Genomic DNA, 15,527 nt, shown 5'->3' on the forward strand with positions numbered 1-15,527 from the left:
TAAAGTCAAACTCGCACCTTTGGGATGTTTAAGTTCATTCTAAAGATTTTGCATGAGGTTGTCAGAGCTCTGAGCAAACCATCCAAGTTCTTTTATTCCAAAAGGGGAAAATTATTTCTTTATTGCATTGTGTTGCATCAAGACGTAAAAAACAGAGAAACAAGAATGTGATATTCAGCTGGAAGTAAATGTGATGTTAATTCCTCTTTTGAGAGACCACGAGATCTATTTTATTCAGATGATGAACAAAACGATGTTTCTTCCCCAAACATGTAATTCAGAGATTAACTAATCAACCAATAATCCTTTAACACGACTCAATTAAGTCATTAAATTAAGTAAAACTGCTTGTGGTTTGTGCTTCTCTGTTTGGGGTATTTGCTGCTTTTCCCTGTGTTATGTCGTCGCATACTAAATATTGTTGGATTTTACACTGGCTGTCAGACAAATCCAGCCATTTCAAGATATCTTTTGGTGCTCTGGATCTTTTCTCTACATTCTGACACCGTCAAGATTAGATGATTGATCGTAGAAGTAATCGGCAGATTAACTGATAATGAGAAAAAAGTCATTCTTTCAAATCCTAGGTGAGTTCTTATCAACAGAAAGCCAAGCTGCGGTGAGAGCTGATGTGTGTGTGCGTGGGTGTGTGTGTGAAGATGACGACTGCCAATGGAAAATGTGATGTGATCTGAGTGTGTGTTTATGCTGATATGCAGAGTCATGCTGCATAAAACTGTCCCAGGGGTGTTTAGATTCTGATGGTGAGGATAGCATTGCAATGAGACATCTATTATCTATTTCTCCTTTGCTTCTTTCCATTTTCCCACTGCTGTAGTTTAGTGGATATCAGTGTGTGTCCTCTCATTCACTGCAGGACTGCAGTTCATTCTTTCCGTCTTTCTTGCCCTTCATTTCTTTTGTCTTTTTTTTTTCACTTTTGATCACTTTCTTTCGTTCTTTCTTTATTGCTAACTTCCTTTCTTTTTTGTCTTTTGGTGGCTTTTGGGCCGGCGCAGTGGTCGCCCTATGATAGCTGGAATAGGTTCCATCTGCCTGACAACCCTGAATAGGATAAACAGAAGATTGATGTCTAGTTTCTTTCTTCATTGGTTGCCAGCTTTCTTTCTTTGTTTCTTGTTTCTTGGTTGTTGCTTTCATGTTTTTATCTCTCTGTCTTGATTACTCTAGCTTTCCATCTTTTGTGGTTTGCAGTTTTCTAGGTGTCCTATTTAGTTGTTGGCTTTCTTACTTTTTTCTTTTTTGGTTGCGTTCATTCTGTTCTCTTACGTTCTGTTTTGTCTTTTGTTGCTTTTAATTTCTTTCTTTTGGCCATGTCCACTCTAATACGTTGAAAACGCATCTTTTTCTCTCCGTTTTGGCCTTCCTGAGACACACTGAGACATTTTTGGTCAAAGAAAACTGAGCTTTTTGAAAACGCTTTCCAAAGTGGATAGATTTGAAAACGCCATTTCCGCGTCGCAGTGTAAACAGCGAAACCGGAGCCTTTTCGAAAACGGTGACACATTTAAGTCATGTGACCAATTAAACTAAGATAGCGGAGGGCATTACACAGCAGTTGTTTTGTTTGCTCTCAATTTTGACTGCCCTATTAAAGATTAATATCAGTTTGTACCTGCTCCAGATAGCTTTTCTTCAAATTCTTTAAGTCTCACTCGCTTTTGCAACATTGTACTTTTGTGTTACTCGCAGCAACAGCTCCACCTCATTGTCAGTCCATTTAAAAAACTCGCGATGCTTTTCCTCAAAATTTTGACACGACGTGTCGAAGAGCTGGAAAGCAAATAAACGACAGACAGAAATGAGGCTGGTTGATACGCATGCGCAGTACTGGAACGTAAGGGTTTTGTGTGTGGACGCACAACTCTGTGAAAACGCATGAAAACAATAGTGTGGACGCAGAGCATTTTCAGACGTATACGCCATTTTCAAATTTATCCGGGCTAGTGTAGACATTGTCTTTCTTTCTTTCTTTCTTTCTTTCTTTCTTTCTTTCTTTCTTTCTTTCTTTCTTTCTTTCTTTCTTTCTTTCTTTCTTTCTTTCTTTCTTTCTTTCTTGCTTGCTTGCTTGCTTGCTTGCTTGCTTGCTTGCTTGCTTGCTTGCTTTCTTGCTTGCTTGCTTTCTTTCTTTTTTGCTTTCTTTCTTTCTTTCTTTCTTTTTTGCTTTCTTTCTTTCTTTGTTATTACACATGTATGAGTAGTAGTCATCACTATGCATCAGACACACATGTGTAAGAATGACTAATCCCCTGAGGTGTACTTCCTGGTAGTTTCAAGACACATTCTGGTCTCAGTTCGCTCTTATTTTCCTCACTTTGATGCTTTTGAAGACTCTGATGACTACACAATGGCCTAAAGAGTGTGACAAAGACATTTTCCATCCATTACTAATCTCACCTTTAGGGCTCAAGGTTAAGGTTTACCATGCAACTAATCAACTAATCACTCATACTGTTGGACAAAGTCTTTTTCTTCTTCTTTTTCCTCACAGCTGCAGGACCAAAACCACAAATAGGTTGTTTTATTTATGACTCACAAGGAGTGGGTATTTTTGCACTGTATGCTAGTGTTGAAAACGCATCCCTCTGGAAGAGATAAAGGGGTAAAATTACACACCTGTCAGTGACGTCACTCCCACATGCCAATGTGAAAAGGAAAAAACCCACCATAATACCCACAGTTTTCATAGAATAAAGAGTCAGCTAGTTAACCTTTTGCCTGTCAGTGAGGCCTGATGATCTGTGATGCTTCTGAAATTCAATCCAGCCGTTTTTCAACTTTGAGTCATTAATCCTGAGTGTGTCCCCTGGACATGTCTTTGGGGTGTTGGGGATTGTGTTACAGGAAGAATATCAAAGCGTCTGCTATCTGCCAGTACGCCTTCTCAGATGTGCAGAAGGTTTTCGAAGGGCCGTACATGGAGGTGCAAGACTCAAAATGGAGGGAGTACACAGGAAAAGTCCCAGATCCAAGACCCGGCTCTGTAAGTTTTAAAGCATTAACCTTCTCTCCACCATCATCAGCGATTGTTATGTTCTGTATTTTTAGTCATTTTTTCTGTCTGTATCTTCAGTGTATAACAGATCTGCACAGGTCCCAGAACATCAACTCGTCTCGAGATCTCCCAGACAATGTCCTCACCTTCGCCAGAAGGCACCCGCTGATGGCCAAACAGGTGCACCCAATAGGTGTGCGCCCCCTCATGTTCAAAAGAAGTGTCAACTATGTCAAGATAGCAGTGCACAAAGAGCCGGCACTGGATGGAAATATTTACACTGTTCTGTTTTTGGGAACTGGTGAGTTTCATACAAGAAATCCAATGAAATGACCAAATAAACACCATATCTGCATTTAGCAGTGCCATGAAATAACAATACACCGCATTCCAAATTATTATGCAAATTGTGTTTAAGTGTCATAAAGATGAAATAAGTTGTTTTTCAATTAAACCCATGGATGGAATAAAGATAAAGATAAAGGCCCCAGGGCAGCTGTGGCTACAACTGTAGCTTGCCTTCACCAGTGTATGAATGTGAAAGTGAATGAATAGTGGTATTGTAAAGCGCTTTGAGGGGTCCGGAAAAGCGCTATATAAATGCAATCCATTATTATTATTATTATTATTATTATGAAGGTTTCCGCCAGACAAATACATCAGATTAAGAGAGCAGCTGCTAAAAGGCCATTACAAAGCAGCAAACACATATTTGAAGCTGCTGGTGCCTGTGGAGCCCGGCGAACATCAAGGTGTAGGATCCTCCATAGATTTGCAGTTGTGCATAAACCTTCTATTCGGCCACCCCTAACCAATGCTCACAAGCAGAAACGGCTGTGGTGGGCCCAGAACTCATGAAGACTAATTTTCAAACAGTCTTGTTCACTGATGGATGCAGTGGTGGATGGTTGGTGGACGGCCACCATATCCCAACAAGGCTGCATCGTCAGCAAGGAGGTGGTGGAGTCATGTTTTGAGCCAGTATGTGGAGTTTCTGACTGACCGCTTTCTTCCATGGTAGAAAGAGAAGAACTGTGCCTTCTGCAACACAACCATCTTCATGCAAGACAATGCACCATCTCATGCTACAAGGAATACCTCTGCATCATTGGCTGCTATCTGTGTAAAAGGAGAGGAACTCATGGTGAAATAGTGGTGGAACTAGAAATGGAGACTATAAAGCAATCAGCATAGCGTTTACCGAGGTATTAAATCAAGTGAAAACTAGGGTCAATCTTTTTATTATCAGTGGATTTTGCCCCTGCTAGTCTTTAGAAAGAATTGTCACTAGCATGAGTTTCAGACTGAGTGGCTACATCAGTCTTGTTCATACAGCCAGCATTTTGTTATATTCACATCTCAGTTTAACTCAACAAGGTTTTCTCTGTTGTTGCAGATGACGGCTGGCTGCATAGAGCTGTGGACATCGATGGAGAAATGCATATCATAGAAGAGCTGCAGCTGTTTGATGAACCACAGCCCATAGAGAGCCTGGTCATCTCCTCAGCTCTGGTAGGTTTAAATATATCTACAGTAAAACTTTACGTTAACAGAATAAGGATTTATATCTAAATGAAAATGGGCAACCTTTGCGCCTAAATCCCTGTCATACCCCAAAAAGGTTGTGGAACTCTTCCCTTCTCCACCGATTAATAACTGATGATTAAAGAACAAATACACTGTCTATACTGAAGGGCATTACAATATTTAACATGAGGAAAAAATCTTCCAAATATGCTCCTGTTTTACAGAGGAGTGTCTATGTTGGGTCGCACTCTGGAGTCGTGCAGGTACCGATGTCAGCCTGCAAGAGGTACACTTCCTGTTATGACTGTGTGTTCGCCAGAGACCCCTTCTGCGGCTGGGATGGGAAAGTGTGTGTGGAAATATCTTCACGTGCACAAAAGTAAGGGCACATGCACTCAAAAAAAAGAATATTTCCAGTAAGGACACAGACTCAATGTATTTTAATGTCACACACATGCATAATTACACAATGCATGCAAAAAAAAAATGGGGTTACAGAGATCTGGCAGAAAACAAACAAGATACATTTGCTTTGCTCTTCCATAGATCCTGAATCTATACTTCCCTAAACCTTCTCCACAGTTCCACCTGCTCTGTAGTCTCCGATTTTTCCTAATTTTGTCATATTCTGTTAACTCTATATCTATTTTTTTACATGAGCTGAAAAATTGAGCATAAAATGTACTTTTTATTTAGATTTTATTTATTTTTTTCTAATGTAACTGTTAAATAATGTGGTGAACTGCTCATAACTGATGGCATGTTGATTTAACATAACATTACCATCAAGCCCTCTGGAAAAATTACAGGAGATTAGGGAGAGGTGAATAAGATGATTAACTTTTTGTGCTGTACATTTTTGCATTACATGACCTTTTTTAGCTTATGTTTATTTCTTCCTTCTGGGCCAAACAATACCAGAGCACAGTTAATTATTTATACAGCTTCTGTATCCCTCCAACAAATCTTCTATGAAAGCAGGTCTAAGACAATGTAGTTGACCTGGATTTTTCTCATCAGCTCTGTTCAGCTCAGCAGGAGCTTCGCACATAATGGGAAGTTTTGAATTTCAAGTACGCACACACACAAAAAAAGCCCCCACCCATTTGGATATGATTTCAATCTTTATGTCTCATGTAGCTCTGCATGTAGAACGGAAAAACAAACAGGGTGGAAGTGAGTGAAATCGTGTCTTTCCTCTTTCAGTAACATTTTACTTTACATATCGCCATCTGAAATATTTACATGAGAGAAACTGGTACAACTGGTACAACACAATAATTAAAACTTTGAGAGTATTTTGTCAATATTAAATAAATGCTAATGTACACTCACCAAACCTTTATGAGGAACACCTTGTTAGTACCATTTGGACCCCGTTTGCATTCAGAGCTGCCTTAACTCTCCGTGGGATATATGCCAATAAAATATCCCCCACATTACACCACCAGCAGCCTGAGCTGTTGATATAAGGCAGAATGGATGTGTGCCTTCATGTTCTTTACTCCAAACTCTGATCCTATGAGCTCTAGTCGTTTTCTATTCTTAGCTATCAGGAGTAGCACCTGGCGTGGTCTTCTGTTGCTGTAGCCCGACTACTTTAAGGTTTAACGAGTTGTGCATTAGATACTCTTCCACATTCCTTAATCGTAATGAGTGATTATTTGAGTTACTCTTGTTATCCTGTCAGCTCGAAGAAGTCTGGTTATTCTCTTTTGACCTTTGACTTGAACAAGGAATTTTCTCCCAGAAAATATTTTCTCTTTTTTGGCTCATTCTCTGTTAACTCTAGGGATGTTTGTGTGGGAAAATCCCTGTAGATCACCAGTTTTTGAAGTACTCAGACCATCCAACCTGGCACCAACAACCATGCAACATTCAATGTGCCTTAAATGAGCTTTCTTCCCCATTCCGATGCCCAGTTTGAACTTTAGCAGGTCAACTTGACCGTGTCCACAGGCTTAAATGTGCTGCATTGCTGCCACTTTACTGGAGATGGAGCTAATACTGTATGATATCACTAATCAGTTTTACAGGACTGTCAAACCATCCAGGTGTATCCTATCTGTTGCCCAGCATCAGGTGTAATAGGCTTCAGGACATGCAGGTCTATGCAAAAATTGCTAAGTTAGATTCCTCCTTTGTTTACTAGGAGCTTACCTGGATTTTGTAAATTAATTCCAGTGGAAAAAAAAGTGCACGTGGTACATGACAGTAAACAGGCATGCTTGTGTTCACTCTTTGCACTGGGGACTGTTTGTGCCTCTCTTCATTAACTCTGCATGACTGAGTAGCAGACATCTTAATCTCCATTACTGCAGCAGACACTTCGGCCCTCCCCGTGGATTTGTTTTATACTTTGGCTGCTGCATCACATCCAAAGAAAGTAGCAAAAAGATTTGGATGGTAATGCTTCCTTCTTAAAGCTTATTAAGTTACAATATCCATATTATTTCTTTGAAAAACATTTTGTTATAGTAATCCTTCTATAAAGGAGGAGATGGGGAATTTATCCCTAGTACTAATCCACAGTGGGCTGCATAAAAAAAGCATTTAGGTATCCTCCTCTTATTGCTGGGAACCCAAGCTATCTCAAGTTTATTTCTTTTTATGATATTAAGGCTTTGCTGCAGAAATGGCTCAATATTTGCAGCTTTCAGGTAGTTTTGTGTCGAAATCTTGATTGGAGAAATCTTCTTTATGATATGACAATCACGTTTCTGTTTATCACAGTTTTGCTGCATTTTTATACCTCGCTGTTATTTATGCTCTCAGAAGACACTCGCTTTTTACTCTAACGCTTATCTCTTAGTTTAATGAAGGTTAAATGCAAATTTTTCCTAATTACTATTGCAGGTCGAACCTAACCCAGGATATCTTGAGAGGGGTCAGGGGCTGCAAGGAGAATTCAGGAAATGGTACGTGTTGCTTCACACATTCACGTGCACTTCATTTCTACACTGTAAATCCATTATACCACAGCGTCTTTGTTCATTTTTAAAAAAGGTTAGTTCTTCATTTTACCTTACCATCCTTCCCACTTGATAAGTTTTTCTGACTCTCTCACAGATGATGGGGTTAAAAAATCTTCCTTCCATCTTCCTTCTCTGCCAGAAAACTAAAGCTTTTAGTATCTATTAAGGGATTTTATTAGGTGTATGTTCCCTACCCATCCCCCAGGTCCCAGCTTACACATTTTAATCAGTTCCTCTCTTGCTGGAGGTCAGACGGGCCTGCTGGCTGCACTGCAGAGCTCGCTACATTTAAAGCAGCTTATGAAATGTGATGGAAAGCGATGCTGGTGCTGTACACGTTGCTCACCTTCACTTTTAAATTGTAACCTTGGTGACCCGACATCTTGTATATTCATTGCTCTGTCTTCCTGCATTTGTGTCACACTGTTTCTCACGTTCTCACGTTCTCACGTTCCACTAGTCTTCTTCTGTCTTTTTCACTTCACTTTTCTTTTTAACTCCATCTCATGTCTCTTGTCCTCTTGTTTTTATCCTCAGTGGTCCATCGGAGGCGTTCTGTGATGTCGGGTGACGACGTGCTACTCCAGTGTGAACTACGCTCCAACCTGGCAACTCCACGCTGGACGCTAAACGGCAGGGAGCTCCAGGGATACGACCTCAATTCGGGCTATCGGATCGGCACAGATGGCCTCCTGATAATCGGAGCTCGCACCCAGCAGAGCGGCATTTACCGCTGCTTTGCTCTCGAGAACTCAGTCTCAGTTCTGGTCTATCTCTACACAGTAAGGGTTCACACAGAGCCGTACTTCCCTGTGGAACCCACAGCCACAACTAACCCCACTACAATTTCCAGCCCGACTGTTTTCTCTACCGGCAGCCCCACTGAGCAGCCCTTGCCCTCGCCTCCTGCCCCACTTCCTTCAAGACCTGAGTTTCAGACCTACAGACACATGGAGGCCGTGTACATCTCTCTGGTGGCGGTTCTCGGTGGGCTTTGCTTGGTTTTGACTGTGGTCCTTCTTTATGTAAGCTTCTGCACTAGACGAGCCTCTCAGGATCGGAAGTTCTCCCAGCAAGGTCTCCAAGTCCTAGGTGCCTCTGAGAGAAAAAGGAGCTCCCACCTTGAACTTAAAACCATCTCAAGCCACTGCAATGGCCGTCAGGGTCGTCGGTCCATCTCAGTGCCGAGCTTTGGGGACCTGGGTGATGGCTTCCTCCAGATAGTGCCAGGTGAAGGCCAGATGTCTCCAGCTAAAACACCTCCTCCGGCTCCTCCTCTTCCCATGCCACCCCCGCTTCCCAACATGGACTATGCCAACGGGCTCTCGGCCACTCTGCCCAGCGTGCTGAGGAAGATGAACGGAAACAGCTACGTGCTGCTGAGGCAGGCCGACCCCGACGGTATGTCCCCGCTCTACCATTCCTTCACAGAGGAGCTCAACAGGATCCTGGAGAAAAGGAAACACACACAACTGGACTTGCAACCCGATGAGAGTTCCATCTAGGACACCCCTCTTATGCTTCATCCCACTGTTATTTATTTTTACCCTAGAGGTGATCCGTACTTGTGGGGAAAAATGACTATTTTATGAAGTGCTGCTCTTAATTGCACAGAGTACCTGCAGGTCATGTCATAACTTGGTCAGAAATATTCAGCCTGTTGTGTCTTCGGTGACAAATGGCCCAGGATTTCACTAATCAGAGACTGCTAAAATGTGGAGCTGTGAAAAATTGCTACAACCAAGGAGCTTAAAGATGATACCTAAAGTGCAGACTCTCTGGAAGTTTCTGAAAGATGGCAGTCAGACGACAAAAAAGCCAATGTTACAAAATAGGACATGGATACAAAAACTAAATTAGGCCAGGAGGTGATCAAGCATTTCCGAGACTGTGGAGAGATTTAAGAAGTTTTATAACCATGTAATATTAGGTATCTGTGGAGCTTAAAGTGATAGTTCATCCAAACATGCTAAGCATTAGGCTATTTTGTATAAATTAAAAACATGGCCTAAGAACAGTAGCACCTAATGTGCTTACAGCTTTACCACCCAGTCCTGTGTATGAAGATGCACCTTTTTGTTGCTTGTGACTGTGTTTGTGGACTGGTATTATCACAAACTGCACAGTGAGCCTTTCTATGAGGTAAAAGAAGCTTTTTCAAGTGGCTTTTTTGAGAAGTCCTAAAAACATATTGATGAGGAAGATTACAAAACGGCAAATGAAACAATCCATGCTCTTAGGATGAACAAGGTCATCACGGCTTAAGTAAGGAGGCATCCATGCCCCCTCTCGTCTTTTTTAAATTTTTATAAATGCACTAACCTACCAAACTAAAGACTAATAAAAGACCTATGTGGTGTGAAGGTAAAGTTCTGTGTATGCCCAGCAAAATAAAAAGCTACAAGAGATTTAAATTTGACCAATCTCTCCTTCAAGAATATCGCTTTAGGAAGCATTACAGCACTTTGAATGTGGCTGTTACTTTTAGGTTGCTGCTTGGAAGTCCCATTATACCCTCTTGCAGCTCTGGTTCTGTGATGTGTGGTGTCGAAACTGGAACCGATCATCTTGGATTTTTTTTAGGAGAAGAGGATAATGTCAGAGGCAATCAAATCTGGCATGTGTGGCAGGTGTTTAGCACGGATTTTGTTGCTGTGGCTAAAAAAAAAGATTTTCTATAGACTGTTTAGATGGTTCATACCAGATGTCATCTCTCACATGCTTCAGGAGGTTAAAGTAAATATCAGTGTTGGAAAACTCTCCCTGAGAAATGACTAAACATTGAAAAACCCCACAAATGTCTCCTGGCAGCACCACCTTTGTGCTTGGACACTGTGGACTCTTCCAGCGAAAGCTACTCTTTGGATTCTGGATGTAACCAAAGACCAAGTTTGCATCAACAGTAATCAGCTGGATCACACAGCAGCTGATGTTTGCTGCTCTGTGAAATTCTAGATACAAAAGTGCAAGCGTTCATAACGGGACTTTTGGAGGAGCGTGCTAAAAATAGCTACCCTGGAATTGATCCAGATGTGCACAACAAGATGACCTTGAAGGGGAGATTAGCCTAATTAAATCAAGTTTAAATTTAGATTTATATTGATTGAGATGAGCAGCAAGCCTTGTATATTTTTAAACTGGCTTGAAAGGAGGTAGAGTATTAATCCATATTTTCACAAAATTAATTGTTTGTGTAAAATATTGAGCATATGGAAAAATGAGTGAAAGCTGAGCACACAAAGCTCCAGGAATGGGTTTTGAGTGGCTTGTCATGTTTCAAACCACTTTTTCTATGATGCATGTCCTTTGCAGAGATGTAACGAATGATTATTTTCCTATGATTTCTCACTTTAGGATCTGAAAGCTGTGAATGTTTGGCATTTTTGCTCGATAAACAACATTTATCTTCTCTGTTAAGCCGTCGGCCACAATCATTATAATAACTAAAATGTTGACTTTAGTAAAAGTATCACTTTAAGAATCCAGTTTTGATACAGCACACTAGAGCACAGATTTTAAGACAAGTCTTACATTTTAGTGTATTTATTTAAGCCACTTTCCCCCCTTGATTTTTCCTCATGTAAATAGCAATAAATATACGCCACTGTTGCAACCGTTAGTAGCATAGTGTGCTGTGCCAGTGCCAATGGAAAAACCTGTAGCAAACTTGGAACTATTTTTTTCCCTGTAGTATTTCTATTTTTAGCCTCTCTGTGGGAAAAGAGATAAAACTTTATGAAAGTAAACATGCAGTCTATTAAAGGAGCAGTCAGCGTGGTGGTCAGATTGATTGGCTTTTGCTGTAGATCACAGACTGGCTTCAGGGTTGTGGAGGCGAACCGGGAACCACAAACTGATGAAATCCTATAAAGAAAGTTTTTAGATGCTGTTTTATATTTATATTTAAGGCCTGTTTTCTGAATAACATTGACTGTTTTACTTTCTCTCAAAACATCAAGAACATGGTTTCATACAAAAACAGGTGAAAAAACAAACAGAAATCACATGGATTTCTACAGCAAAAATTAAAAAAAGTTCTAGTCATCTATCTCTTAAAACAACGCTGAGAGCCAGGCTCACATTTGTCCTCTGCTTTGCTAAAGCTGCACGTGGCAAGTTGCCAAACCCAAGTGGAGAAGACCTTCACACATGCAGCCCACAAAAGCATCCTCAGTGTTTACCTGACATTAGTGCAATGCCAAAACAACAAGAACTGCAGCCTTCACTGTATTTCCTCAACAAGGTGAACAACGCTATGATTAAATGCTACGTGTATATCTTACGGGGAAGTGACTGAAATGAATCTCTGAGCTTTTTGTAAACGTGTCACGGCCAGTGGTAAATAAAGATCCGTCTTTGCTGCAAAGTGTTGAATCAGCTCTCGTAGCTTCAGCACAAGCAGCGGCCCTCTCTGGTGGCTCTCATTGTTTATCTGTCAGACAGCGAGAGCCGTGTTTGGCTCACCTCCACGAGGGGAGGACAGCAGCTTCTTGTCTGTTTGCATGCCTCGCTGTCATCTCTGCAGGTACATCCAGCCACAAAACATTTGACCTGCGTGTCCTGGTTAGTCATGCAGGAAACAGATGGCGATACTAGTAGACAGGAGATGTTTTGCACTTGCAGGTCTTCTCGTGTGTCTTGTACTTTGGCATCATGGATTTTTCATTCTTTTTTTTTGCTGAGGATAATATAGTCCAGGCAGTCCACTCTATGCAAATAGAGGTAGAAGAAATTCTCTGTGACTAAAGAACCACATTAATTCAATCAAATCAAAGCACTTAACTGATTGCATGCTTGCATATTATTAAGCTGGTCTTTTAAAACTATGCACTACAGATTTTTTGGCAATCCATGTGCACCCAGCCACATCATGATTATTGCTTAAGAGAAACTCTGCAAAAGTGCGCATGTTATATTCCCCAGGAAGTCTGTGGCATCTGGGGAAGCGACAGAAGAAGTCTCTGGGTGATTCAGGAACAAAACAACATTTTTTTTTAAATTAAGTAAAGTCAGAACCATGGCCAAGCTGCTATCGCCACATAAAAGTAAAAAGAATGCGACAAAATTTAGTAGCCTGTAACTAAAAGGGAAATTAATCAAATAGCTGGCAAACTGCACGCACAAATCTCCATGAGCTCATACACTGCAAACAGAAATACACTAAAAGACTGAGGTTCTCCTCTCCCCCTGCCTCCGCTTAAATACTCCCAGGCTTAATTGCTGAGTGGATTCAGCTGCAAAGGGCGGTGCATACGTTTGGAGAGAGCGTAAAACACACAGACAGACACACAGACAGGCAAAAGCTTCAGTGTGCTTTTATTACAGTACATAGCATCATTATGTGACAGCACAAATAAGCTGTTCTAAATGGGCATATTTGTATTTAGTATCAGATCAGTACCACTATGATCCAAACTTTGATCTGACTGTTTTTTTGTACTTTAGTGTCAGCGTTAAAGGCTTTTCAGTTTACTAAACACTGAGTATAGTGTGTTTGTCAAGGTTTTTGCCAGAAGCCACAAGTCCATTTTTACTGTATCCTAGTAAAATAATAATCTTGTTACACCCTGTATCCATAAGCAATGCAGTGGACAAATTTAAAGCTTACAATGACCTGCTTTTATATATTTTAAATGCCATATATATGGTTTTAAACTACAGTATGTGGTAAAAACCTGAACTTAAAGTTCTTGCTTCATACTTTCTCCCAAACTTTGCCACTTCATCTTCTTCATCTCCCGTTTCTGATCAGCCCTTTATAAAAAAGCAAAAAAACAAACCACTCCACATGTTTTGATCATAATCTTCTGTCCTCAACTCTTTCCATCTCTGCTGCCTCTTTTATTACCACTGCTCATTACTTCTACATGGCAGCATCATCTGTAACCCTCGCCGCTCACATTCACACTCGCTTCTCAAGGACCCGGCTGAATTTCCAAATGGTCACAGTGGCCTCTAATCAATTAAAGCCGGCTTTTAAAAGAGCACTTGAGTTTGTGTTTTTGAATATGTGGGAATTCAAGTAACAATTGGATTTTCTGTAGCAGTTTAAGACGCTGTTATGTTATGAAGCTCTCAATCCGACAGCTTAAGCATTCAAAGGGTTGTTTTATGTTTCCCTTGTTAGCTTGTATAGTTTCAAATAATGACAAGCTCAAGCTTCAGACTGCTATTTACATTTACTTTCTGACAGTTTCCGACTCTTAGATCTATATGATGTCAGACAGGGCTGATAACCCTAATATGGCATCTCATGTACAGAAGCTCCACCCACCTGCTGCTAGTCAATCAATCAGAGGGCAGCTGGCTTAAAGAGAGAGGCTAAAACAACTTGTTTCCAGACAAGACAAGACAGGCCCAGCATAAGACAAGTAGGATAATTTTAGACTCTGGTTTATGCAAAGGTACTGGAAGTTGCATAATAGGCCCACGGTATATATTTAAATCAAAATTGTACAGTGTAAAATGTTTTTGTTTTATTTTTTTGCTGGTTAACATTTAATTTCAATAAAATGTGTAAAATAATTGCAGCTTCTACTGTGTTCAACATGTTTGTGTTATATAGAATTTTTTTCTTGTAAATGTCTGGGTATTACTGAACATAGTGGAAGTTTCACCTGAATCTAAGGTCATTACTGCTGCTATTTCACTGTCATTCAAGGGCAATTCGTTTACAATAAACACTCTATTCTGTACTATGGACTTAAACTTAATTAGTTAACACGTTGGCTGCTTTGCGTTCACATGAAATTGTTTTGGTTTTTTGGTTTTGTTTTGTTTTTTGCTAATTCCATAGCAAAAATTATCCTGCTGTTTATGTAGATGTACTTTCTTCTTTGTGTCGGGCCTAAACAGTTCACAGCTTGCACTATACTTTCTTATGTGCTTTGTTAAAAATCATGCATACTAAAACCCCTGTAAACTGTGACACTTTGATTCAAGCTGGTTCTGTATTATTTTTGATGTAGATAATGAACTTCTCTTTGTTGTCTTATCAGATTATACCTGGCCAAAGTGATATCTCATGTCTTATTTATTTCATGTCATTCAATTTCCTCTGGCGTTCATGTAGCTTAAAAAAGTGTTTGGATGACCTTTAGCTTGGGGGAAAAAAGGTTCATTGTCAACAGCCCTGAGAGGAAGTCATGAAACAACATGCAAAATATGTTCTCACTCGGTTCTTCTCTCAAGATACCTGGTTGTTTTTAGCTTGTGGCGAGTAGCAAGGCCACTGTCCTCCACAGGGAATGAACCCCACTCCACCCCATAGTCATTTATATGAGCCAGAGGTATAACATAGACTCAGGGTACAGAGGAGGCGGGTAAAAATTACCATTTTTAGAGCAGCATTCACAGCTGTAACTAAGCAACAACAACTTTATTTAGTGTCCTTGCGCAGGTCAAGCTGTGCCATTTCCCATCAGGGATGGCGGGCGTGATGAGAGAACAGCAGCTGCGATATCTGTAATTGGTGTCGGAGATAAATTAAAAATACAGGAAATGAGAATAGTATGGAGGACTGTAAGTGCCAAAATTACTTACACACACACACAAATATAGCAGTGGCTTTCAGATGCTGGAAATGAGGTTGGAGACTCAACCTCATCAAGCTAACTGACCAGAGATCAGTGGAAACACAAAGAAAGAAATGCTTCATCTTATACTCATGTGATGATTAAAAGCTTGGATGGGTTGATAAAGGGGTTTGGAATCTTAAAACTGGCTGTTGCAGACTTTAACATGGGAATGGCGGAATACATTTATCTGTTTTGGATAAAAATGAAGACTTTATTCTACGAAACAGGCAATGCCCCTTTTTAAATCTGAAATTTACTGATGAAAAGTTTGGAGATTTAAAGTTAGAGACTTTTATTCCAAGTGCAGCCTCCGTGTCTGAGTCTAATTTAACACTGGAATGCTAATTAGAAAAGATACGTGGGAGAAAGTGAGCGAAATGAACAGCAACATCTTCCTGCATCTCATCAGCATCCTTTGCAGTCATGTCACTC

At 40.5% G+C, this 15,527-nt stretch overlaps 1 protein-coding gene across 1 annotated transcript in view; it reads left to right on the plus strand.

Annotated features, from left to right (window-relative positions):
• sema4gb (sema domain, immunoglobulin domain (Ig), transmembrane domain (TM) and short cytoplasmic domain, (semaphorin) 4Gb) overlaps positions 1-14,522 on the plus strand; it is a 51,612-nt gene extending 37,090 nt beyond the window's left edge. The window contains exons 10-15 of the mRNA XM_080873231.1: positions 2,866-3,004; positions 3,095-3,317; positions 4,413-4,528; positions 4,768-4,922; positions 7,400-7,461; positions 8,056-14,522. Coding sequence (XP_080729357.1) covers positions 2,866-3,004; positions 3,095-3,317; positions 4,413-4,528; positions 4,768-4,922; positions 7,400-7,461; positions 8,056-9,023 — 1,663 coding nt within the window. The 3' untranslated portion in view covers positions 9,024-14,522. The remainder of the gene's footprint in view (positions 1-2,865; positions 3,005-3,094; positions 3,318-4,412; positions 4,529-4,767; positions 4,923-7,399; positions 7,462-8,055) is intronic.
• Positions 14,523-15,527: the final 1,005 nt, after the last annotated feature.

This window comes from Rhamphochromis sp. 'chilingali', assembly GCF_963969265.1.
Source record: "Rhamphochromis sp. 'chilingali' genome assembly, chromosome: 22".
NCBI classification, from domain to species: Eukaryota; Metazoa; Chordata; class Actinopteri; order Cichliformes; family Cichlidae; genus Rhamphochromis; species Rhamphochromis sp. 'chilingali'.